The 26,608-nt window shown below is 60.0% G+C and overlaps 1 protein-coding gene across 3 annotated transcripts; it reads right to left on the bottom strand.

The window, feature by feature from the left end:
* On the bottom strand, positions 1 to 23,954 carry INCENP (inner centromere protein). Of its 3 annotated transcripts, XM_059710428.1 has the most exons (19): positions 23,792 to 23,954; positions 18,924 to 19,074; positions 18,587 to 18,700; positions 17,017 to 17,714; positions 14,857 to 14,908; positions 13,974 to 14,028; positions 13,042 to 13,120; positions 12,052 to 12,103; positions 11,537 to 11,654; positions 11,335 to 11,469; positions 10,848 to 10,859; positions 7,133 to 7,242; positions 6,939 to 7,059; positions 6,490 to 6,612; positions 5,606 to 5,763; positions 3,904 to 3,982; positions 3,619 to 3,711; positions 1,942 to 2,092; positions 1 to 460 (listed from the first exon to the last, which is right to left on the bottom strand). In XM_059710428.1, the coding sequence occupies exons 2-19, from the start codon at positions 19,061 to 19,063 to the stop codon at positions 246 to 248; spliced, it is 2,505 nt and encodes an 834-aa protein (XP_059566411.1). In that variant the 5' UTR covers positions 19,064 to 19,074; positions 23,792 to 23,954; the 3' UTR covers positions 1 to 245. The 3 variants fall into 3 exon arrangements, with proteins under 3 accessions (XP_059566411.1, XP_059566412.1, XP_059566413.1); XM_059710429.1 differs by lacking the exon at positions 10,848 to 10,859 and having other exon boundaries at positions 11,323 to 11,469; XM_059710430.1 differs by lacking the exon at positions 10,848 to 10,859 and having other exon boundaries at positions 23,792 to 23,953.
* Between the last annotated feature and the right edge of the window lie 2,654 nt (positions 23,955 to 26,608).

Below are 26,608 nucleotides of genomic sequence, written 5' to 3'. Positions count from 1 at the left end.
TTAAAGGAATGAACTTTATTAATCTACCTGTTCGAGTCCAGGCTAAATTATTGCAACCTATTTACAGAACGCTGCCGGCGGGCCATGTGGGCGGCCCGGACGTCCCCAGAGGCACACCACGTGCAGCCTCCACACAGCCGGGGCCACCAGAACATGGATAGAACATACAGACCACCCTCAGGACAGAACACAAGGCAGGAGGGCACAGACCAACGGAGACAGGACAGACAGACAGAGGGCCTGCCTCAGAACTTCTTCAGGCTGTAGGTCAGGCTGCTGGGGACCCGGGGGCCCGGCAGGGGCGGCGAGTTCCAGACGGCGGAGCTGGTGCGCTTGTGGTAGCGAGGCTTGCTCTTCTTGAAGATGTCCTCCAGGTCCAGCTGGCGAATGGTGCCAAAGAGCTCCAGCAGGTTCGGGGGGTGGTAGTACTGGTGGAGGATGGCCTGGCTGAGCTGGGCACCTGCAGGGGACACAGGGCCGGGTCACTGCCTTGGGGATCCCCCTGCCCCTGCCCCCCCCGGAGCCCCGTCAGCCTCTCCACGCCAGCAGGCCCCACCTGCTGCCCGGCCAGCCTCGGAGCCCTGCTCCTCCCGCCCCCACCAAACACCATCACCCTCTCCTGCCATCGTCCGGCAGCCGCGTCTGCACGCTGTCCTCAGGCGCTCACAGGGGCCGGGCTCTCGTTACCCCACACGCACCTGGAGCCCATCCTTCATTCTCCCCATGTGACAGTGGTGAGCTGGGCCCAAAGGCGCCCGGCTAGTAACTGGCAGAGCCAGGGTTTCGAGCCAAGCTCAGAACTTAAGCCTATGATGCCGTCCGCCCTTGACTCCTGTGCGCAGCTATTTATCTCGGCAGCCAGCCGCTCGGGCCCCGAGGTGGGGGTGCAGACAGAGGGGGCCATTAGGGAGGACCAGGGGGAAGGTGTGCCCGCTTGCTCTGCACCAGGCCTTCAGTGTGCTAACTTCTTCCTCAATAACCCTTCTCAGCTGGTGCTATTATCATGCCCATTTCACAGATGAGAAAAAGGAGTTTAAGCTGACGAAAGCCAACTAGTCAGGTGGCTTTGCTAGTCACCTGGCTCCCTGGCCACAAGGACCCCTGCTGACACCTCCCAAGTGACCGATGCTGGCCGTAAGGGAGCCTGGCTACTGTGGGGCTGAAGTGAGGCGGCAGTCCCAAGAGCAAGCTGCCTGCTGCAGCTGCCGGCCCGGCCCTGCTCTCTGCCAAGCACCACTGTATGCACGCCCGCTCCACTGTATGCACGCCCGCTCCACTGTATGCACGAGCACCACTGTATGCACAAGCACCACTGTATGCACGAGCACCACTGTATGCACGCCCGCTCCACTGTATGCACGAGCACCACTGTATGCACGAGCACCACTGTATGCACAAGCACCACTGTATGTACGCCCGTTCCATTGTATGAACGAGCACCACTGTATGCACGCCCGCTCCACTGCCGCAGGCTGCACACTCACCCACATCCTGTTTAAGCGCTGGGGCCTGTGAACCGCAAGGTCAAATCCTGCTCCAGTGCCCGCCCCCCGTGGGCTTCCCTGCCTCCCCAGCGGGATCTCCCACCGGAGCTCAGGGCGCTGCTAAGCCCCATCCCCTCTCAGGGCTCTATCCACCCCACGCTGCTCACTTAGGCCCAAGTCTCATCGCCCGCAGGAGGGGCAGGCCTGCGAGGGCCTAGAGCCGGAACACCCAGCACCAGGTGCCCACGGCCAGCCCCACGTGCATGTGCTTGGTGAGAACACAGGCGTCAGCATCTGCTCCAGGGGTGAGCCCACGGGACAGGGCCCCACTCTTCCCTGAGCGCGTCCCAGGCGGGTGCAGGCACCACAGCCCCCCAACACCGCACCGGCCAAGCCACTCCCTCCAGGGCCCGAAGGCACAGTGAGGACCGGGACCCAGAGCTCCGGCCCTGCTCACCTCGGGCCCAGGCGGGAATGGGCTTCCGGGGATGCGACTCGTCGTCGGTGGAGTCATCGCTATTCAGGTCCATCCCGTAGTTGTCCGGGTTGATCTTGGGGGGAGCCCTGTGCCCCTGTGGCGTCATTTGATAGGAGGTACAAGCTGGAGACTGGAAAAGTAAACGAAGGCGTCAGCGCCCCTCCCCCACTCCTGCCCCTCCCCCACCGAGGGGCTGGGGCCCGGCCACCTCCCCTCCTGTCACAGGAGAAATCAAAAGGCTCAGGGCCAAGTCAAGTCACACCCATACACACCCGGCCTCCTCCCTCCAGGTCCGCATGTCTCTGCACAGCGCCTGGGGACCCCTGGGAACCCCGTGGCCTGACACTTCCTGTGCTGCGCTGAAACCCTCCCTCATCACATGCTGCTTGTAGAGCGCCCAGCTGGAAGTCACCTAAGTGCCTGTCGGCAGGCGCCGGTGCCAGCAGCTGGCACCGTCAAAAAGGAGAGGCGTACAAGTGCCGACACAGGTGTGCAACATAATCTAAAAAATGGAGGCGTAAGTATCAAGCTGCCAAGTGGCATGCACTGGAGTAAATACAGGCAGCCCTCGGGTTCGTCCTTTCGTGGTTACGTCGCCACCTCCCACTTATTTATAAAAAAAAAAAAAAAGTTCCGTCATTTCGACGTATGTACACATGTGCTTTATGCTTCTTATTATTTATTTTCCACAAGTAAAGGCCAGGAATTATCTTTCTTTTAAATTGTTTCACTGTTTCCCTTCATACTGCCGTGTCTGTGCTCCATGTGAGGGACATAGGTGCTTGTGGAGGTGGGTTCCGACTTACGGTGAAAATCGCGTTACGTCACCGTAGGAACGGATCTCCGACGTCACCCGAGGACCTACTATACTTGTGTCCCCCCCAAATCTGTTAACCCCCCTCCCTCCACACGATGGGATCAGGAGGGGGGCCTTCGGGGAGTGCTCAGGTGATGCGGGTGGAGCCCTCTGAATGGATCAGTGCCCTCAAACAGACTCCAGAGCTCTGTCTCCGCCCCCCCGACCCCCCGAGGGCACAGCGGGAAGAGCTGTCTGTGAACCAGGAAGCTCCCCGCAGACGCGGACTCTGCGGGCGCCTTGGCCTTGGCGGTCCCGTCTCAGTAAATGCTCGCTTCAGCCACCCGGTCCCCGCAGCCGGGGACTAGGACGGGAGGCACAGTCGTGTCCGCTCAGAACTGTCCATAATGTTTAGACGTGTGAAAACAGCACTTTCACCCAAGGTTCCTTTACTGTCTACTCTTTTATAAAGTTTAAGTTTCTCTTCTTAAAAAAACAAGTTATATTTGAAGATTAAGAAAGAACACGCGCATATAAGCATAACCAATGGACATAAGACACTGGGGGATAGGGGAGGCTAGGGGACTGTCTAGGGCGGGGGGATAAAATGGACACATATGTAATACCCTTTGTAATACTTTAAGCAATAAAAATAAATAAATAAATAAATAAATAAATAAATAAATAAATAAATAAATAAAAATTAAAAAAAAAAAAGAAAGACCACGCGTATCCAGAACAGTGAGAACTACCGGCCCCCGCGGCTCCCTTTCTTAGGGTCCTGAGGCCCGACCACGCCCCCAGCTCTGGGAGGAGAAGAACCAGAACCCGGGCTCCTCGCTGCCGGAGCCCAGCCTCACCTGCACGTCCACGGTCGTGTTCAGGCCTTTGCTGGCCGCGGCAGCCTCCCTGGCTTTCTTCTCCTGCTCCTCCTGTAGACGCTGCTGCTCCTCCTGGGACCAGCAGCCGGCCGGGGGTCAGGGACCGAGTGTATGTGCTCTGCCCGACCCCAGGCCAACCCCACACGGCCAAGCAAGGCAGTTCCCGCCCCGGAGCCCCCATGGCAGGGCTCCCCGCCCAAAGCTCAGCGCAGACCCGAGCGAGCCCCCCCCGCCCCCCCCCCCCCCCCCCCCGGCTGCCTGTACCTTTTTCTTCTTCTCCTCCAGCTCCCTCTGCAGCCTCTCCCTCTGCAGCCGCAGGGCCTTCTCCCTCTCCTGCTGCTCCCTGGGGACAAGCACGGGCCTGTCAGGGCAGAAGCTGAGCCCTGGCTCGGTTCCCATCCCTGCCAGGGAAGCCGGGCCCCTGGCGCTGGCGTAGAAGGCAGAATGGCAGAACAGGCACAGCAGCCAAGACCCCCCGCCGCGCCGGTGCCCCGAGGACTGGAAAGCGCAGGACCAGGGGGCAGGGAGCACGCGGCTTCGGAGTCACCAAACCTGGCCCCGCCTGCAGCTTAGGTCTGAGCTGCAGTCTTGCCTGCTGCACAGCGGGGATCCTGACACCTTCCCTCCAGTCGCGGAGAATCAGGTGAGAAAACCTGAGCTACCTCGGAAGGTCCCGGCCCCCGGGGGGCCTTGGGCTCCAAGCCTGGCGTGAAGCGGGGCTGGGCCGTTACTGGGCTGTGGCTTAGCGAGGCCTTTAAGCCTCTGCGCCTGCCCCCCGCTGGGAGGGGAGCTGCTGGTTCCTATGCCACAGGCCTTTACGCGAGGCTTCGACAAGAAACGTGTGGAGCGTGGCGCGCAGCACCCACCTCCGCTGCCAACCATTACGACCTTCACCCGTCACCCCCATGAAGACCCTGGCATTGCGTGGCACACATGCCATCCTAAAGCCACATCAACTGTCACCCCACCCTTTGTCCCGCCCAGACCGTCTCCGACTCTGCCACAGGACCGAGACACCTTGGTGTCAATCAAGAGGCACAGGGAGCCCTGGCCGGGTCACTCAGTGGTTAGAGCGTCGTCTCGCTACACCAAGGTTGCGGGTTCGATCCTGGGTCAGGACACACACAAGAATCAACCAATGGCCCTAGCCAGTTTGGCTCAGTGGATCGCATCGGCCTGCGGACTGAAGGGTTCGGTTCTGGTCAAGGGCACGTGCCTGGGTTGCAGGCTTGATCCCTAGTAGGGAGCATGCTGGAGGCAGCCGATCAATGATTCTCATCATGTTTCTCTCTCTCTCTCCCTCTCCCTTCCTCTCTGAAATCAGAAACTAAAAAAATAAAAAGAATCAGCCAATGAAGGCATAAATAAGTGGAACAAACCAACATTTCTTTCCATATAAAATCAGTAACTTAGAAACTCAAGCACAGAGAGCAGGCCCCTGCGGCTCAGGCCCCGGCTTCCACTCCCCACTGCGCTCGCAGGACTGGCTGCAGGTCCTGCCCGCGCAGAGACCTCTGCCTCTGAGAGCTGCCATGGATACCAAGGGGGGCAGTCGGAAATGAGGGGGGCGGGGAGGGGGGGCTGAGTTCTCATCACCACAGAGGAGGCACGTTTAGTGGGGTCTGCAGTGCACCTCAAAGAACTCCTGCTCAAATGCACACACACACGCCCACCCTGTCAGCTGAGGACACAATGAACCAAGGGGGCAGCACACCGGCTGGAGGCAGGACAGGAGAGTCCCACACCTTCCCCTCCCAGAGCCACCACCACCTCTGGGTGCGGAGCCAAGGGAAGCGTGACCCTCTTTTGCCAAGCCCAAGGGAAGGGGGAGCGGTGCCAGGGGGCCGCTCGGTCTCTCGTACGTGTACACACACACACACACACACACACACACACACACACACGGCAGGACGCCGCCTGGGCCCCCAGGGGCTGCCCCCCGAGCCCGGCCCTCCGGCTCCCTCACCTCTCGGCCTGGAGCCGCTCCTGCTCCCTCCGCCGCTCCTGCTCCCGCTGCTCCGCCAGCCTCTTGGCCTCGGCCGCCTTCCGCAGCCGCTCCTGCTCCTCCTCCTCCTCCTTCTTCTTCTTTTGCAGCAGCTCTTGGTGCCGCCGCTCGTCCTCCTCCTGAGAACGCAGAACAAGGTCAGGGGCTCAGGCCAGGCCTGGGCTGGAGGCATCAGAGACGGTCAGGGGCTGAGCCAGGCTGGCCCCACGCCAGGCATCACAGAATCACCGCCACCAGCCGGACAGGCATTCTGCAGCAACGGCTTCTGTGGCAGGTTTGGTAGTTAAGGCACAGACGGGAGCCGGACGCACTCGCTGAGACACCGGGCTACCTTTTAAGCCCTCTGGCCTTGGTTTCCTCATCGATCAAATGGGGACAAAAACACGAATACCTGCACCTCACATTCCTAGAACAGTGCCTGGCACGGAGCACACACTCCGCAAACTTAGCCGTGAGTGTCACAACCCTACGGACTCGTGCTCCCCAGGGTCGTAAGATCGACAGCTCCACGGAAGAAGTAGGTCCCCACTCGTACAGGTGAACATCCCACCCTCACAGCAGCCCTACCGAGTAGATCCCACCGCCACCTGAAGGACCCAAAGCACCGAGAGGGCCAGTGGCCTGTGCGGGCCACGCGGCTACCAAGGGGCAGAGCTGAGACCGGAAGTCTGGCTTAGCGTCCATGTCTATCCCAACGTGTTTGTTAATCCTGCTCAGAGCTGGAAGCCACAAGTGCCACCAGAATTAAGCCAACCTAGTGGGGTGTGCCCAGCAGCCCTCAGGGGCTCGGGCAGCGCCCATCTGCCCCCCTCCCCCTGGATGCCCACCCGCCCCCTGCATCGCACCTGCTGCAGCCTCCTGAGCCTCCGCGCCTCCTCCTCCTGCTTCCTGCGCGCCTCCATCTCCTCCATCTTCTTGGCCGCTGCCTTTTTCTTGGCCTTCTCCTCCGCCAATCGCTCCTCCTTGGCCTGCAGAGCCCACCCACACGTGCCCGTGAGAGCAGCCCTCCTCAATCAACCCCAGAGCGGGTCCGAGAACTGTGACAGGCACCCGAGGCCCCTGCAAACCCGCTGGTCCCTCCGGCCCTGCCCAGAGCACCAGCCACCCCCTCGCCAAGGGCTGCTGCTTACACCTCCCGCCCTCGGGGGGCGCAGAACCAACTCCAGGCCCTGGACGCAGAGGGAGGCGCCCCGGGCGTCAAGCCCCTAACTTATGAGGGTCCAGTTCTAACCCTCGGGCCCCAGCAGGGAACAGCCCACTGAAACCTGGCCGCCCACCAGCCCAGGGCCCGCACCTTCTCGGTCTTCTCATCCAGCTGAGCCAACTTCTGCTCAATCTGCTTCTTCTTCTCCTCCTTCATCTGCTCCGCCCGCTCCCGGGCCTGCAGCACCTTGCGCAGGCGCTCCTCCCGCTTCCTGTGGGCACAGGGCCGTCAGGGGGAGCCCCGCACGGCCTGGGCCGCCCAGGGCCGGGACCCGGGCCACTTACAGCTTCACCTCCTCCAGCCGCTGCCGCTTGGCCTCCTCCACCTTCTGCCTGCGGAGCTGCTCTGCCTCCTCCTTCCGCCGCAGCTGCTCCAGGCGCTGCCGCTCCTTCTCCTGGGTGGGAGGGGGTGTGAGGAGGGCGGCCCAGGGCAACCCCCCAGCCCACAGCCTCCAGCCACATGGGCAGCAGCATCAGACTGCTTCTGAGGGCAGAGTCACCCCGAACACCCCCACTGCCACTCAGGCTGAGGCCTCCCTTCCGTCTTTCTGCTCAGGACACCTAAGGCCCTCGACAGCCCTGCTGAACTGTGGGCAGCACAAAAAATAGGTTCAAATGGGATGTACGCTCTGAGGATACCGATGTTCAAGTGCATTGGAAAGGAGAAGGAAGAACGGGACTGGGGATCTGTGACGGTGCTTTGCAACCTTTTTACACTGTGTGTGCGCTTGAACAAGTAAGTGGTCACAGCATCCTCAAGGCAGCTGGGAAAGGAGTCATCTCGGCCAGCAGGAGATCCGAGGAAGAGCAAGGTGGGCATTTTAGAACTAACAGTACAATCCCCGCACTAAAGGCAGCGGGTGGGTCCAAGGGCAGATGGAGAGGACAGACGTCAGTAAAACATGCAGATAAATGAATAACATGCATCCACTCTGAACACAGAGAAAACATATGGAAGAAAAATTAATAAGCCTGAGGCAACCTTGAGATGGCACCAAAGGTCTACGCTTGTGCCATCGTCATTCACAACAGGAGGAGTGCAATGCAGGGGAAAGTGTGGAAAAATAATGGCTTGGAAACACTCCAAATTGGGTAAAAGGCATAAATTTACAGATTCACGGAGGTCATCGAAACCCAAGTAGGATAAATCCAAGGAAAGCCGTGTCTCGCCACATGATAATCACACAGCTGAAAACTTAACCCAAAGGGAGAAATTCTCAAAAACAGACACAAACAAAGGCACGTGACTTAAGGGCGGGACTGAGGTGGGGCAACGATCTGAATGACTGAAGACTTCTCAGCAGAAACGACAGCTGCCAGAAGGAAGTGGCACCACGTGGGTAAAGTGCTGAAAGCAAAGAACTGGTCACTAAGAACTCTATCTGCATTCAGTGCCAATATCCTTCAGAAATGAAGAAACTAGACAGCCCTCGCCAGTTTGGCTCAGTGGATAGAGCGTCAGCCTGTGGACCAAAGGGTCCCGGGTTCGATTCCGGTCAAGGGCACATACTTAGGTTGCAGGCTCTTCCACAGCCCAGGCCCTGGATGGGGCACGTGCAGGGAGGGGCAACCAATTGAAGTGTTTCTCTCACATTGATATTTCTCTGTCTTTCCCTCTCTTACACTCTCTCTAAAAAAATCAATGGAAAAATGTCATCGGGTGAGGATTAAAAAAAGAACACAAAAAAACAAAAAACCCTGGAAAACTTGTTGCCAGCAGACTCCCTCTCAAAGAATTACTAAAGAAAGTCCTCCCGACAGAAAGGAATACGAAGGAAGAGTGAGACATAGAACTAAAGAGCAGTAAGGATGGTAAGTCTCTGGTTAGATACGATGCACCGTTTTCCCTCGAGTTCTTGACAATGTGACAGTGGGAGCAGGACTGGTGACGGCCTGGCAGGGCACTGATGTATGAGGCTGTGGCGTGTAAGAGAAGGATGCACACAGAGGGAGATGAGGTTTCTAATTGCAACTGAACTGAGATCGAAGTGACTTGGAAAGCCCTGGCAGGTGTGCTCAGTGGGTAGAGCATCGGCCTGTGGACTGAAGGGTCCTGGGATCAATTCTGGTCAAGGGTAAATGCCTGGGTTGTGGGCTCGATCCCCAGTGGGGGGGCATGTAAGACACAGCCAATTCTCTCTCATCATTGATATTTCTATCTCTCTCTCCCTTTCCCTTCCTCTCTGAAATAAAAATATATTTAAAAATAAAAAAATAAAGTGACTGTGAAAGTATGTAACGCCTAGAGCAACCAGTGCAATACTGTAAAATGAAATAGTCAACATCACAACAGACTCATTAAAACGGAACACTAAACATCTCATGTGGGCCTTTACAAACATAGGTTTTGGCATATAATTTTCAACAGAAACTTCACTGTACATTTTTAACATAAAAATATCTTTTTTCTTGAAGACGGAGAAAAAGAAAAAATGAGCCATGGCGGCGGAGTGGGTGCGGGAAGGCCCTGGAGGAGGTGGCGGGTTTGGGGGGGCCCCGGGGGATTAGGTGGCCTTTGGCTGGCTCTCTCTCCAATGGCCAGACCCACAGACCAGCAGGAGGCTGGTCCTCGCGCCATCGCACCGCCCGCGCTCTGTGGGGAAAGCACCGGGGAAGCGAAAGCGGGTGCCGCCGCCGCTTCCTGCCCCGAGAGCCTGTGGACAGGCTCCCGCCTTCAGCAAAACAGGGTTTGCCCCAAAAGCTGAGCTACCATCCCCAGCACAAGCCAGAGGACTGGGAGTCGCACTGGGAGTTTCACAGACCGCTGTTCGTATCATAGAAGGTGCTTCCGCGCTGCCCGCCCGGCGGAGGGCTGGACTGTCCCTGTCCTGCCTCCAGAGCTTCAAAGCAGTCACCCTGCACGCCACGCCCTGTGCTGCTGCTGGACACGACTTCCCGGTCCCCGATCTCTGTGCGGGGCCAAGGACACTGACGCCCAGCGATCAGGAACCAGCCAAGGCCCTGTGACCTAGCGAGGACCCTGTCTCCTGAGGACTGTCCTCCCCCCACCAGATGCCCTGGGCAGGGGCCTGGGCTCCCCAAAGCAGGAAAAGGCCGTTTCCCAGACCGCTCAGCCATCCCGTGAGCCTGCAGGGATGGGGCACAGGTCCCTGTGGGGTCAACAGTCTGAGTCTGGTCCCCAGCTCTGCGCCTCGGTGCCCAGCAGGGGCCTGGCAGAGAAGCAGGCACGAAGGGCTCCCAGCCCGCTCGCTGGCATATTGGAAGGTGAGCCCTCGCCATGGCCACCCAGAGAGCAGCCTCCTCACAGGAGAGGCCAGTTCAGGGCCCACCTGTCCACCTGCTTGGAAGCCCTTCATCTGCCAAGCCCACGGCCAGCTGCAAGGCCCTCAGGTCGGTGGGAACTTGGCAATGAAGCAGCTACCGCTGTGCAAGGTGGAGCCCCGGGGAGCCAGGATTCAGCCAGTAGATCCCAGCTCTGTGCTCCCAGCTCCCGGCTGGGCCCAGCCCTGAGGTGTCTGAGAAGAGACCAGCTTCTGTGGCCTCCTCTCCAGAGACCACTGCTGACAGCCGCCCTCAGTCACCTGCCTGGCCTTCCAGCACCCATTGCTCCGCCCTCCCCTCAGGTGGTATACCGCTCAGGTGTGTGGCCCAATAAACCCCAGCTCAGGCCCCGAGAGGAAGCCCAGGGCTGGACGGGAGGGAGGGAGGTGGCTGTGGGGAACTTCACGCTGTGGCCCGTGGCAGCTGCAGGTCACACACCCTGTGCTTCCTCTGCCTCGGGGAGGCCCTGACACGCCGCCTCCTGGCAGAGGCAGAGGCAGAGGCAGAGGCAGAGGCAGAGGCAGAGGCAGAGGCGGGGAAGAGGCCTGACCAGACGGCCGCGCCCAGCAGGGCCCCAGCGCCCCGGGTTCACCGCCCACCGCCCTTACAGCTCCCACTTCGCGTGTTAGTGCCTCTGCGCGCGGTCAGTGTGCAAGGCTGGCTAAAGCAGCAAGTGCCGGGCGGAGCGAGGTTAAGGACAGGAAGAGGTTTTACTTACAACGAAGCTGCACTGTGGAGGAGAGGAGACAGGGAGAAGCCGAGTTAATGCCGGTAATGCCGGCCAGGGGACGTCCTGGAAGCTGGCCAGGCTCCTGGCTATGCCAGGGCGTCTGCTCGGGCCGCACCCTCTCATCTCACCCAGCCCGCATCCCACCAGCATGTCCCTCACCTTAACCCTCCAGGCACTGGGGTGTGGAATGGGGGGCAGGGCGGGGGCCTGCTAGGCCAATTCCGCTACTTCCCAGCCCAGGGGTCACACTGAGATGGCCAAGCCTCTCGGCCACAGCATAGAACCCAAGAGTTCAGGACAATCCCAGATGTCAAGGCAGCCCATGGCCAAAGAGGCCTGAGCCGGCCGTGGGCCAGTGCCAGGTCACACCTGCCTGGGCGCAGACGCCCTGCTCCCAGCAGCCTCGGGCCAGCCAGGAGCCTGCGGCCATGCAGCGCCTCTGGCAGAGCTCAGCTCGGGGCACGGGCTCCCTCACCTTCGGGTCCATGCGCAGGGGAGTGTTGCGCTTAATGAAGGATTTCATGACGCTGCAGCGGGAGGCGGACGTCGGGGTCATGAGCATCTGGTTCCTCTGCACGGTGTGCAGGAAGGCGCGGGGAGGCCGCACGACCTGCGGACAGGTCAGCGTCAGGACTCAGGGCGGCCCAGGCCCCGAGGGCGGGCCGACGCCCACTCACCTTGCTGGCCGGACAGGGCGGGGAAGGGGTCTTGCTCCGGGGGGGCTGCAGCTCCTCCTCATCCAGCTGCTGCTCCTCGTCCAGCTCACTCACGGCCTGCTTGTAGCTGCGCTTCCTCCTGCAGGCGCAGAGGCAGCGGCATCACGGGGCTGACCCGGGCACCCCCTCCAGAGCCCTAGCCACACCCCATGAAAGTTCGCCCCATGAGGCAAACCGGGACCAGCCCATTGGACTCTAGGCGGCAGAGCTGGGGTCTCCCTGACCGCCCCTCCACTGCCCAGGCAGAGAAAGGGAAGTGGCCAGTCCAAAGTCACACGGCCAGGAGGACACAGAAGGATGGGGTCTAGGATCTGGACACTCCCGCCCCGGCCAGGCTCCCCCAGCATCAAGCTGCCTCCTTCCTCGGGTCAGAGCACCAGCCCCTGACCACACGCCCATCCTCCCCAACAGGACTCGAGGTTCATGCGCTCTGGGCCCCTCGGAACAGTGGCCCACACCCCTTCCCCGATACAAACCTGACACTCTGCGGTGGCTCCGTGGGGCCATCTGTTTGGTGGGTCTTGGCCTCTGTGAAGACAGCAATTTCAGTGAGGGAGCAGGGACAGCATGGCGGGTCGGGAAGGGGCCCACATGCACAGCCGTGGCAGACCCCAGGGTGGCCCGGGGCAGAAGCATCAGCCTTGGCGCCGACGGGCCTGGGCAGATCTGCGGACACCCAGAGCCAGCCCAGCATCCCCGGCCCATGGACCGCTCACCCCCGGCCGGGCCTGTGAGAACTGCAGGACAAACCAGGGCTGAGCTGGGGGGGCTGCAGCAGCAGAAGCCTGTGGAAGGTGCAGGCTCTCCCAGGCCACTGACAGCTTCCCAACCCCCTCCTCCCGGCCCTCAGCTGGAGCCCACGTGACAGGAGGGCGGGGCTCCCGTGAGCGTCCACACGGGAGGGGAGGGGTACATGTTGTTTCACAGCCAGGACAAAGCGCGGAGCTCTCCCGCTCCCTGCATTCCAAAGGGTCCTTGCAGCCCCTGGGAGCTGTGGGGCCGGCATGGCCATCGTCCCTGACCCGGCCGGGGTCACTGGGGAAGCCGAGTTCAAGACCCCGCAACTACAGGACTCTCTCTCCCCACCAGGGAGACAGGAGCTGGACCCCAGGCACCTATGGCAGAGCCTAGGGCACTCCTGTTCCCTGCAGACAGGGACCCACAAAGGTGGGAAGTGAGCCAGTGCCAAGGACAAAACAAGACCCAGCACAGAACAAGACCACTGCCCCCGGAGTGGAGTTCCAGGCCTCGCCCCAATTCAGGCCCTGCCCCCCGTTTCCTGCACCAACCAGCCGTGGCCACTCACAGGGCGCTTGGCAGCAGCTCCAGCCAAAAGGCGGGGATGGGTCTCATTTACCTTCAGCATCGGCCCAGAAAATGGGGCTTCCCTCCCCCCGAGAGCAAGGCAGGCCGAGGCCCAGGCCCGCCGGGCGCTGGTATGTGCACACGGCAGGTCAGGAACTCACCTCGCTGCCCCACGGAGGGCGTGTCCTGGCCACCGGCCGCAGGCTGCGAGCCGGGCGTGCTTGTGACAATCTTGGGGACCTGAGGGAAGAACCGAGACTTTAGGGGTGTATGCACGAGGCTTGCAACCGGGGCAGCGGCAGTGTATCCCGGGCAAACCCCCTGAACCTGCCCCCTTTTCTCTGACTTCTTAGTGAGCCAGCGCAGCCCAGCCTGGGCTCATTTCCCCCCCAGTCCCTCTCCTGTTGTCCCAGCCCTTCCTTGTTTCACTGTCCCCAGCTTTAATCAACGTCCCCTAAAATTCAAAGTAAGCCCTAGTCGGTTTGGCTTGGTGGACTGAGCGTCCGCCTGCGAACTGAAGGGATCGGTTTTGATCCCGTCAAAGGCAGGTACCTCGGTTGCAGGCTAGATCCCCGCCCCTGGTCGGGGTGCATGCGGGAGGCAACCAAGCATGGTATGTCTCTCAGAGCCACGTTTCTCTCTGTGTGTCTCTCCCACTCTCTCTAAAAATCAATGGAAAAATATCCTTGGGTGAAGATTAACAAAAAAATAAATACATTTAAAATAAATAAATAAAAATTTTAAATAAGACTCTAGCCCTGTCCAGTGTGGCTCAGCAGATAGACCATTGTCCTGCGCACCGAAGCGTCATGGGTTTGATTCCCAGTCGAGGACACATCCTGGGTTGCAGGTTCAATCCCCAGCCTCGTTCAGGGTGCATGTGGGAGGCAACCAATCGATGTGTCTCTCTCATATGGATAGCTCTCTCTCTCTTCCCCCCCTTCCCTTCCACCCTTAAAAAAGAAAACCAATGGGAAAAATATAGTCAGGTGAAGATGAAAAAAAATAATAGGACTTTAGGGACTCACAGCACAGAGCACACGCCCCAAGGCCCTCGAGCCCTCCCCTCCCTGGCCTGCCCGCCTCGCCTCACCTCTGGCTCAGCCTCCACCACAGGCTCCGCCTCCTTGCTGGGGTCCTCCTCGGGGCTGAAAGCAGAGCAGGAGACACTGTGAGAGCCACCAGCCCAAATCGCCCACAGGCGCCCCACCTCCAACCCCCGGGGAGAGACCCTGGTCTGGGCCGCAAACCCACAGCCCCCGGCAGGACGGGAGGACAGCGGCCGGAGCAGGGCTCTGGAGCGCCTGCTGCCTGAGGGATGTCAGCTCTGAATGTGCCCCCCCCACCCCCATCGGGGCCTTGCCTCAGGATGGGAGCCGCCTCCCCGCTCCCCCTCAGCCCCTTGGGCCTGGGCAGCCACGTCTCTTTTGAGGCCTGCTCTCCGCTCACCAAGGGGCCAGCAAAGCCAGCAGCTCTGCCGTCACCCTGTCCCATCCCAGGCACTGGCCCCTGCTGCAAAGCAAGGTGTGGGCCTAGTGTTAGCGCCGGCAGGATGCAGCCCCCAGGACGGGAGCACCAGCCCAAAGCAGCGCTGGGCACGATCCCGGAGCAGGGAGCAGCCCAGCCCCTTCTCCCCGCTCCGACTGGCAGGTGGCTCCTCCTGGCTGCACTGGCTCGTCCACAGGCCTTGGGATCTGACAACCTATGGAGCCCACATCCCCAGGATGAGGCTGGAGGGGCTGAGGCCAGGCCAGAGCTGACAAGTGATACTGACCGGCAATGTGAGAAGACCTGACCCCGTGCCCCTCACTTCCTGGTCAGACTGGGGCAGGGGCAGGGCTGCAGCAGTGGGCAGTGCCCAGGAGGGAAGGGCCGGGCATCGGAAATGCTTCCAATCCTAAGCGCACCAGGACAACCTGGCCCCAGTGTGTCCTCCCAGACCCTGGAAGGCCCCCAAAACCTGGAACTGAACTCACCTGACTTTTTGGGGCACCTCAACATTTAGGAGTCTCTCCAGGTAACTGTGACCTGAGGGGAAAACAAAGGAACAAAAGCTGACCTCAGAAACCAGCCAAGTGCCACCTGGCTGATGGCTCAGTGGTTAGAGCACCAGCCCTCGGACCGTGACCCTCTTCTTGCCACAAATGCAAAGCAAATGACAGGGCCAAGGGGGAGGGGCGATAGGAACGGCTAAAGCGCTGGGGCCTGGATTCCGATCCAAAAGCAGAACAGGTTCGAGAGCAGCGGTTCTCAGCCTTGGCTGCACATTAGAATCACCTGGAAATCTTTTTAAAATCCTGATTTCTAGGCCTCGTCCTCCGGAAATTCTGTCTCTTTGTTAGTAATGTTGTGGCCTCACCCCATAACAAAGAAACAGAATTTCCAGAGGACGAGGCCCAGAAATCAGGATTTTAAAAAGATTCCCAGGTGATTCTAATGTGCAGCCACGGTTGAGAACCACTGTTCTAGAGTCTCTCCTGCCCGCTCCCTGGAGCTCCAGGCTCCACCGCCCCTGGGGCCTCCTGCCAGGATCAGAGTCAGGCCTGAGGAAACCTCCAAGACAGGTCCCAACTGGGCCCTTCTGAAGATCCAAACACAGACAGTGGGTCAGACCACACACCTGCCTGCGCCCCAGGCTTAGTATCCGAGCCCCATAGCCCAGAGCAAGCCCTTCTCCGGGCACCGGCCTGCCTCAGCCCACCCTGGGCTCTCCAGGAGGCCTCCTCCCCAAGTGGCTGCTGGCCAGTTGATAGGCTCAGTGGTCTCGTTAAACCTCAGTTTCCTCCTCTGTGAAATGGGAAAATACTAGCAGACTAACAGAGCTACTGGGGGGACCAAATGAGATAACCTTGAGTTTTATAAATCTTAAAGTGCCAGGTAGGTGTCGACTATAATTTTAATCCACATAAATTTAAAACCTGGCCGTCCTCTCCATCAATCCAACTCCCTCTCCGTCCTCTGCTGGACCCGTAGCTGCCTCCTCCTGGTCTCCCTGTCTGTCTCCCTCCCTCCCTCCCTCCCTCCCTCTAGGACAGCCGTGGGCAAACTACGGCCCGTGGGCCGGATCCGGCCCATTTGAAATGAATAAAACTAAAAAAAAAAGAGACCGTACCCTTTTATGTAATGATGTTTACTTTAAATTTATATTAGTTCACACAAACACTCCATCCATGCTTTTGTTCCGGCCCTCCGGTCCAGTTTAAGAACCCATTGTGGCCCTCGAGTCAAAAAGTTTGCCCACCCCTGGTCTAGGACATTTTTAATAAAGTGCCAGGAACCTCCCAACAGCCATCCAGGGCCACAGCCTCCGCATGAGCGGGCCGAGCCCCAGCCCGTGTGGCACGGGAGTCCCAGCGGCCCCATCACTTGCCATTTCATGCCTCAGGGTCCGCCTCCGAGCTGGTCCCTCTGCCAGGGATACCCACATTTGCTCCACCTGGCAGGCCCCCCCTCCTCCATGCAGCCAGCCTAACTCAGAGCTGCCCGTCCTCCTGCGAGGCTCCCACGGGGACCATGCCCTCTGAGCTGGGAGCCAATGAGGATAAAAACAGGGCAAACGCCCTGCGGGGTTAACGAAGGGAACCCCGGCCCTTTCAGCAGATGCCGTTATCCCCCCAGCCGACAGGTGCGGAGGCTCCTGGAACCTGCCAGGGTCACGGGGGAGGTGAAGGGACGAACTGGCCTCAAACCCAGCTCGCTGTCCCCCGAGGACGAGTCGGCTGCGTGACTATCCACACCCTTCACCTCAGTATCTTCAGACTCAACCGCTTCCCTCATAGGAACAGCCCACAGACGTGGTGAAGCTGGCCCCGGTACATTAACTACAGGGCCGGCGGCCCGCCTCCCCGGCCTCAGTTTCCTCATTTGTCAAACCAGAGGCTTGGCCGAGATCTGCACTGTCCAACACAGTAAACACCAGCGAAGTGCAGCTCTGTGCACCTAAATCAAAATGTAACAACAGTAAAACCCAGTTCCACAACCACACCCCTGGTTTGTGGCTGGCAGGTAGGAGACATGACATCCCCACAGTTCTCTGGACAGACAGCTCCTTGCTGGATGATTAAATGGGTCCCCCAGAGTCAAGCTGGGTGCCCAGGACCCCACTGCACCCCACCCACTGCTGAGCCCCGACTCACAGATGATGCGGGCAGAGGCTGCGGGCTCTTTGGTGGCATTCGGGGCAAGTCTGTTTGACCTGCGGACGGTGCTCCTGGGTTTGTCCACCAGGGAGTACTTCTGGGCCAGAGAGTTCTGGGGACCCGGGGAGGACGGGGCGATCAGGCTGCGCCGCACTGACCGCCGGTCCACGAGGGCCCCCTTGGGGGTGGACAAGTTATCGGGCAGGATGGGCGCCAGCACCCGCTCCTGCCACGGGGAGGCTGGAGAGCCGGGTGCGTCCTGCGGGCCCGGGGAGGTCCGTGCAATCCTGAGCTTGGAGGCCGACCGGCCCGCGTTGACCCCTCGGCCCTTGGGTTCCTGGGGTGTAGCCATCAGAGAGCTCACGGCGACCGACTCCAGTCTCCCGGCCTCTGACTTCTTGGGTGTAGATTCCTCATCTGACGGAGCCGGGGACGGAGTCCGGGCGGAAATGCGCTGGCTGACGTGCTGCTCCGCTCTGTGGCGCTCGCTGACGCCGATCTCCACCCTGGGCACGATCTTGGGCTTCCTGGTCAGCGAGGTGGGAGACTCGGGGATGGGCGAAGCAGAAGCCATGATGGCCGCCGCCGCGGCCGCTGCCGCCGCCCGAGTCACCCGCCGCATGACGGCGCCGTTCTCCCCGGCCACCAGCTGCTCCACCTTGTCCTTGCTGATCGCAGACTTCCTGCGGGACAACCTGCTGAAGCCAGCAGAGCAGAGGCTGAGAGGACCCAGCAGGGCAGGGGGCACCCAAGTTCGAGCGGGGGCACCAGTCTCCCCGCGGCCGCCAGCTCGGGGCGAATAGAGGTGAAGGGCTGGGAGGCAGAAGACAGGCTCTGGCCGTTGCCAGGAGACGCTGGGCCGCCCTCTCTGAGCCTCCGTCTCCCAGCCTGGGACGGGGGACAGGCCGGGGGTCCCCGCACTCTGGGAAGGTTACAGTCAGAGACCTCTCGCTGACTGAGCTCTCACCGCCCAGCACCCTGCCGCAGGCTCTGCTCATGTTATCACTTAATCCACGGCGCTGAGAGGCAGGGCCATTCTCACTTTAGATTTGAGGAAACTGAGGCTCAGAGAGGTGGGAATTAACAACGGGACACAGAGCTTCCTACGGGGCAGAGCTGGGGTATGTGCCCAGGACCTCCTGCCCCAAGACCCAGCCTCCTTTGCCGGTCGTCTGCAGCCCACGGCCATTTCCATGGGCATCACCACGAGCAGAGCACGGGGCTGAGCACAGGCCCTGCGGCCACAACTGGTGGCTCTCGCCCAAGATGCTGTCTTTTCCCACCTCTGGAAACGCTTCCCGTCCTCCAAGGCCCGGATCAGACACCCCGACCCCAACACACGCAGACACACACGCCCCGGTCTCCGCAGTCTTGGGTGATGCTGTTTCCCTGTGATAGCTCGCCCGCAGCATGGCCACATGGTGCACATCACCACCCCTGCAGGCCTCTGCTCCCAGGCCGCACGTGGGAATCAAACCTGCCCGTGGGCACCAAGCCTCCAGACTCCGACTGCCCAGCAGAACCCCCCCCCACCCCCCCAGCTAGTGGCAGCCCCGGCCCCTCCTACCTTTTCCGGATGGGGTCTCTGTTTTCATCCTGAACATATGAAATCCGTTTCTTTTTCCGTCGGTTCTTCTGAGAAGGCGTTTTGGGCATCAGCTCGGGCTCTTTGCTGAATTCTCTGGTAAGAAGAGTGACATTTGTAGCTGCCTGGGACCACTGGCCTCCTTCCCCCCAGGGACGCAGCAGGGGAGCAAGGTGGCCAGGGGAGCATGTGCAGCGCCATCCTCTGAGGCCCAGCCACACCTCTCCTCCCTCTTCCCATTGCGCTAGCTCAGGCCGCAGCACACTGGGCCCTCGGGAGAGACCCCTGGCGCCTCCTGCCCTGCCTGCCCGGCCCTCACCTGGTAAACATGCGCTTGGCCTCCTCCTCGATCTCCTCGAGCCACACCAAGTGCTTATTGTCCACGTTGCACACAAACTCCATGAGCTTCTGGTCACACAGCTCCAGCAGGTGGACGGGCCCGGGGGCGGTCGTCCCCATGGTGGCTCTGTCTGGGGAAAAACAAAGACAAAAAGGCACAGGGCTCAGGGCTGGAGACTGGAACCTTCTCCAGGGAGAGCCTGCCAGGCCAAGCCCCCAGCCCCCAGCCCCCTGTCACCACAAGACACCAAGTGCCTGAACCAGAGCTGAATTCCAAACGCCAACCTAGTCGCCTCCTTTTTGCAAAAAAGAAGGACCCGTCCTCCTCACACTCTTCAAGCGCCTTCCCTCTGCCCACCCACCGCACACCGTCCACCCACCGCACACCGTCCACCCACCGCACACCGTCCACCCACCGCACACCGTCCACCCACCGCACACCGTCCACCCACCGCACACCCACCGCACACCGTCCACCCACCGCACACCGTCCACCCACCGCACACCGTCCACCCACCGCACACCCACCGCACACCGTCCACCCACCGTCCACCCACCGCACACCACCCACCCACCACACACCCACCGCACACCGTCCACCCACCGCACACCGTCCACCCACCGCACACCGCACACCCACCGCACACCGTCCACCCACCGCACACCGTCCACCCACCGCCCACCCACCGCACACCGTCCACCCACCGCACACCGTCCACCCACCGCACACCGCCCACCCACCGCACACCGCCCACCCAACGCACACCGCCCACCCACCGCACACCGCCCACCCACCGCACACCGTCCACCCACCGCACACCGTCCACCCACCGCACACCCACCGCACACCGTCCACCCACCACACACCACCCACCCACCACACACCCACCACACACCGTCCACCCACCGCACACCGTCCACCCACCACACACCACCCACCCACCGCACACCACACACCCACCGCACACCGTCCACCCACCACACACCACCCACCCACCGCACACCGTCCACCCACCGCACACCGTCCACCCACCGCACACCGTCCACCCACCGCACACCGTCCACCCACCACACACCACCCACCCACCACACACCCACCGCACACCGTCCACCCACCGCACACCACCCACCCACCACACACCCACCGCACACCGTCCACCCACCACACACCGTCCACCCACCACACACCGTCCACCCACCACACACCGTCCACCCACCGCACACCACCCACCCACCGCACACCGTCCACCCACCGCACACCACCCACCCACCGCACACCGTCCACCCACCGCACACCGTCCCAAGTCCACACCTCCAACCCAATTCCGGTATCAACAGTCCCCTTACAAGTGGCCTTTTCTGGGCTCACAGTGTAAGTCACGGCCAGTGGCCTTCCTGGATCAGGGAGAAACTGCAAGGCCACAGGACCCGTTTACCTGCCCAAACGCAGCCCCGCTCCTCCTCTCCTGTGGGTTCTCCCCTTCCTCCCTGTGGCTGAGCAAGGGCTTAGACACTGCCACCCTGAGCCACTCAAGAGCTGGCCCCTGGCCTCACGCCAAAGAACATGGAACCCAACTGCCTCTTCGAGGGGGCGGCCGGGAGGGGCTCTGCTCCGAGGGGGTCAGGAAGGAGGGGCAGAGGCTGCTTTCCTCCCGCTCCCCGCCCGCCCCCCAAGACGCCCCACCACCTCTCTCCTTGAGCTGAGATGCCCCCGACGTGAGTACAGAAGCAGGAGGGGAGCCGAGAAGCAATGCTTCTTTTTAAGAATTCGTGCAGAATTACGGGGCAGGGGAGAATATAAAGCCAGTTTTCTCTTGTTTTCTTAAACAGGAGCAGCTCAGGAGGGGAACCCAGATGGTGATGGAGGGAAACGCCCACACTCACCACCTCCCACAAACACATCAAAATTACACCTAAAATACAGGTGTAATTCCATCATCCAGAACCACCTGAAGGCTGGCTAAATGGAAGTCCTACCACTAGAGAAGAAAGCAGGTTGAGATTGGTAGGAGGGACAGAGACGGGGAACCAGCTGGTCCAGCACCCACGTGGGCTGCGGAGGCCGCCACGAGGAGCAAGGGATCCCAGCCCCACACCAGCCCCCCCACCCAGGGTCCCAGACCTGGGAAAATAAGTCCCCATAATTTTGGGCCATAAGAATCAGTGGGGTTTGGGGCTGAGACACACAAAAGCTGCCAGAGACCCAGGTATCCCTCTTAAAGGGCCAAGCACAAACTTACTCGGACTCACTTCCTTTGAGTTCCAGCGCCAGGAGGTTGCTGGGGGACCCAGACACATATGGGGAGGATCTGGATTGTCTGGCATCAGGGGAGGAACTTGGGACAGCTTTCTACCAGACGGAGGTGCTCACAGGGGTCATTGTTCGTGTGCTGGGACCACCCTCATTGCAGGGCTGACTGGCAGCCTTATCTGAGTCCCCATCAACCTGGAGCACACTGCTTGTCCCCATCCAATGTGCAGCCCCACCCAAGCTGTTTGCAGTAGATTTTCCATGTGAAAGGCCTGTCCTGGCTCAGGTTTCAGACTTTGCTAAAATCTCTCAAACAAGCTGCAGCTGGTGTCAGCATGCCCCAAACCTATCACTAAAGATGGTGCTGGTGCCAGGATCCAGCACCAGCACCAGCCTGCCTTGCTTCACACCTGGGCCTCACCTGGGCACTTCCAAACGTGGTACAAATAGGAGGATGCTGCAGGCCTCCCTGGAGGCCCTAGCCCAGGGGTGGGCAAACTTTTTGACTCGAGGGCCACAATGGGTTCTTAAACTGACCGGAGGGCCAGAACAAAAGCATGGATGGCGTGTTTGTGTGAACTAATATAAATTCAAAGTAAACATCATTACATAAAAGGGTACGGTCTTTTTTTTTTAGTTTTATTCATTTCAAATGGGCCGGATCCAGCCCGCGGGCCGTAGTTTGCCCACGGCTGCCCTAGACTCACCCGGTGGACAGCTTCAGACCACAGCAAATTACAACTCTGCACAACCACAAGCAACACACTCAAGGGGCAGCCTCAGTGAGCACCAAAGCCCCACGGAAGCAAGTCCTGCTCCATAGGAGTGTCTCCTGCACAGCCGTTCTCTCACTGTAGTCACAGCTGGTCCTCACAGCCAATTGGCCTAGTGGTCAACTCCTCCCAGTGACGCCAACAGCAGTCAAGGCTCGACTACAAAACTGTGCACACAGCCCACACAGGGACTCAGCTAGAGTGCACAGCTCAGGTGACGAGGGAGGCTGAGCCACTGGGCCCTACAGGACACCTGCTACACCAGGACACTCTACCAACTCCAGGAGACGTGGCAGCTCTGCCTAACACATAGAAACAAACACAGGGAAGCAGCCAAAATGCGGAGACAAACATGTCACAAGTGAAAGAAAGGGAAGCGAGCAAACCACTGGGTACAGATTTCAAAACCACGGTTATACTAATACTACTCAAGGATCTTCATGAGGACCTTCACGGGAGTTAGTGAGACTTCCCAGGTCTTCCACAGGGAAGTTTGTGTTTAGCAGAGCTCAGCTTTAAAAGGGGCCACCAGTTAGGACAAAGGTGAGCCTGAGAAAGGAGGGGGGTCAGTGCACAAGAAGGAGGCTCCTGGGAAGAGCAGCATAAATGTCTTCGGCCGTGTCAACCCTGTGCACAAACCCAGAGCACCCCCGAGAGGGAAGAGAGCTCATCCTCCCCTCCCCCAATACCGGCCTCACACCACACAGCAGACCCGAGGCCCCACCGCCCTCCTTTGCAATGCCTGTTCTTTTTTGAGGGTGCAAGAAGTTAGGGAGCTGCTCCCATTTACAGAGCCCTATTCCATGCCCAAGTCAGGCATCATCTCATTTAATTCTCATCCAGGTGCAGATGAGGAAACTGAGGCAGAGAGAAATTAACTCAGCTACCCTGAGGCCTGGATTTAAACTGTGCTCTTAAACCACAAGCTACGCGGATTCAACCTCTGACAAGCAGGCATCGGTTTGGGCCTGGGGCACCCCCACCCGCCCACCCACCCCTCCAAGACCAGGGTGTCTGGATGGAACTGAATCTCTGACAGCGAACCTGCCTGGGGAGGGGCGAGGGGCGGCCCTGGCACCCGGAAAGGGCTAGTTTAAAATGTTGTTCAGCGGGAAGGGGAGGTGTTGAGCGAAGGCTAACTGTACAGAAACGGAGTCTGGCACAATCCCATCCCACGACCCGGGGGCTGTGCGCTACCCCCGCGTCCAGGTCAGCAGGCGGCCTCCCAGACCCGGAGCCGGCTGCTGGGCACCCGGAGGGAACGGGCTTATGTTCTCAGAACCTGTGACCTAGGTGGGAGGTGGGGGTCACTCCGGCCCCAGGGCTAAGGAAGGCCACCTCGCCACGTGAAAGAGGTGACCCGTCCATTCCCAGGCCGAAAGGGGGCAGCCCCCCTCCCCCACCGTTCCCCCTCCGGAGTTGGCGGGAGGAGTAACACATTGCTAACCGCCACCCGGTCGGGCACATTCTTGCACCCCATTCGGCTCGGCTGGGGCTCTCGCCCCACCGCCACCCCGGGCGACTGTCCTGTTATTCTCATTATAGGTCTCAGGTGAGCGGCCTTGGCTTCCAGTGGACCGCCTGCACCTGGTCCTGAACTGACCCTTACAAGGGACGTAAACACCCCGCTCCCCCTGCTCTGCCCCGCTGGTGCCATTTCGGTCTCAGCCCTTCTGCTAGCGGATGTAACAATAAATGTATAATCCTTTACCCTTCTTGGCCTCCTGCGTTCCTCCTTCAGCGACCCTAACACAGCCCCTAACACACACACTCCCCCACCCCCGGCCCCGGCCCCCTCCCCCATAGCCGCCCGCGCACACTCACTCGGTTAAACCGCGTCTCCTAAGTGCTACTCAGATCCAAGTCCAGCGACCTCCCTAGACGAGGCCCCCGACCGCCCAGACCCTCAGCTCCCGAACGCTGAGGCTCACGGCTCCGGGGAAGCAATGGGCCGCGCTGGGCGGGCGAAATCTAGAATTTTCAAAACTGAAGGCTCGACCAATCCCCGGCAAATTTATCGGGGCGGCTGCAAAACGCTAAGCCAATCGGGTAAAAGAAAGCAACAGTCAGGCCGCCTATTGGCTACTTGCGTTGTCAGTCTGCGGGACTAGGAGGCGGGGAAAGGAAGCGTTGAACTTTAACTTGCTTAGCTTCCGGGAGCCGCGGCCGAAGAGGAAGTCGCCCGGCGGTTGGGGATGCGCGCGCGCAGGACTCCGCACGCCGGAACTACAAGCCCCAGCATGCACTGCGAAGGACCGGCGGGGCGTGGGAGGCGGGTCTGGAGGGACCTCTCTGGTACCGCTCGCCCAGGGGGTCCTGCTCTTCGCCATTTCTTCTTCCAGCTTTGCCTTCCATGCAGGAAGCGTGATTGGCAACTGGAAGAAGGAGTTGGACAGGGAACGCTCTAGAGAATCTTTATAAGTTTGCTGGGGCTGCTGTAACAAAAGCACCACAAACAGAGTGGCTTAAGGGACGGAAACATATTGTCCTCACACTTCTGGGGACCAGACGTCCGAGATCAAGGACTTGGGCGGAGTTGGGCCCTTCCGAGAGCTGCAGGGGAGACCAGCCCGGGCCGCCCTCCCGGCTCCCGGGGTCTTGCTGGCGGTGCTGGCAAACCCGGTCTTTCTTCCTCCGCGTCCCATGGCGTCTTCCCTGGGCGTTTGCCGTCTTTGGCCACATGGCTGTCTCCTAGGCGTCCTCCGCAGCCACGGTTCCAGGCCGGGGTGGCACCCATCTTTGCCTGGCACAGTATTAGCCGTGCCCAGCACGCAGGAAGGCCGCAGAACCACGTGGAGGCCGCGCGGCCAAACGGAGCTGCCTGCAGCGCCAGGTGGCGGATGGGCCGGGACTTGGGACGGGTAGCCCTGGACCCCACCTGTGACTTTGAGCGTCACCATCCCGCCTGCAAAGTGAAGGCGATGAAACAGGTGGCTTCTTAAGGTCCCTCCAGCTCTGGGGATGAACTCCAGCAGCACCTGGGAAATCCTGTTAGAATCTCCATTTAGAGATGAGCTCCATGCTGTGGCCACTAGGAGGCAGTAAGGTCTGCGTTGGATCCACTGCCCTTTGACCAGAAGCCTCGCCTTACTAGATGTCAGTTAATGCTGGGGGGGAAGGGAGAGCGCGCGGAGGTGGAGGGGGGTCAGGAATCTTTGCACATCCTCCGGGATCAGTGATCACTGCTTCAGAGAAGGCGGGATGTCACACTGAGCGACGCTAATGCAGGTGCTCAACGCCAGCTCCTTCCACTGCGATGCCTGGCCCTGAACCCACCTGCAGGAGTCCTCTCCGGAAGGATTCCAGGCTTGGTCTTTGCTAAGCTATTCCCACTGTCATCGCTTCTGTGGCTTCCCGATTCCAAACCCATGTTGCTTGTGCCCGATGTGGGGAGACTGGGGTGGAGCCTACAGTTGCCAACATTTAGGGCGTGGTACTGCCACACAAAGGTGGCACCCACACAAAAGGCTTCACACACCCTTCCCTAGCCTCACCCTCCTGCTTGAACATTTTCTCTGCCAGGTCAGACACAGAGAAGATGGAAAAAGGGCCTCGTCCTTCCCCATCCACCTGACTCTCCTTTCCAGTGGGACTCCGGGTGCCTAAGTCAGGGACTCCTATGCAGGCCATGCAGCCTACTCTTCTGCCGCCCCCCCCCCCCCCCCACACACACACACACCCCGCCAAGGAATGGCTAATTGGCTTAGAAAAGATGGTCCTTGGTGAAAGAGGCAACTCCAAAGTTCTTAACCAGCTATGCAAGATGATAAAGGGAATTCGAGATCCTAGACCAGAGGTCAGCTGCTTTGTCTGTAGCAGCCAGAGGGAGAATGGCTGATGGTCTCAGTTGAAGCTCCAAGTCTCTCCTCATAGTTTGACAGCGGTCATCAACAATATGTACACAAATAGGTGTGGCTATATATATGTCTATATATAAAAGGCTAATATGCTGTGTCCCCCTATCGGTGGCTATGATGCGCACTGACCACCAGGGGGGAGACATACAATGCAGGAGCTGCCGAGCTGTAGTGACTTGGCAGCGGCGGTTCTCGGGTGATGCACCCCGAAACCAGAGAGGAGGGAGCCCAATCCCTTGCGGGGTTGTGCGATTCCACCTTCAGCCGTGGGTTATGTTGTTGCTGGGGCGCTGTCAGCCCCGAATCTGGTTTACTGCACTCTGGTGTTTGCGTTCCACACCCTATATGGCAGCAACTTTGCAGAATGCCCTCTCGCACTCCGGGACCCCTCGGGGGATGTCAGAGAGCTGGTTTCGGCCTGATCCCCACAGGCCAGGCCAAGGGACCCCACCTGCCGGGGGGACCCCACTCACTCCACAGACGCCCTTCGAGCCACGGCGCCATCCCAGGTGCAGCCAGCAGTGAAGGGACTGCAGGAGGTTGGCTCCAGGGCGTGTCTAACCATCTAGCCCAGTCCCGCCCCACCCGCCAGCCACCTTCTAATTAATTTCCTTTCCTAATGTGCATGAATCCGTGCACCGGGTCACTAGTATTCTAATAAACTGTATTTGTGGACACTAAGGTGTGAATTTCATATAATTGTCATGTATTAGGCTCCAAGGCTCTGAGGCTCTGCTCCAAAGCTGGAGGAGGCTCCTAGGCTAAGCTTAGACACTAGGCTAGG

This window comes from Myotis daubentonii, chromosome 9 (assembly GCF_963259705.1).
Source record: "Myotis daubentonii chromosome 9, mMyoDau2.1, whole genome shotgun sequence".
NCBI lineage: Eukaryota > Metazoa > Chordata > Mammalia > Chiroptera > Vespertilionidae > Myotis > Myotis daubentonii.
Note: the sequence above shows the minus strand (reverse complement) of the source record. Positions and strands in the feature narration are given on the sequence as shown.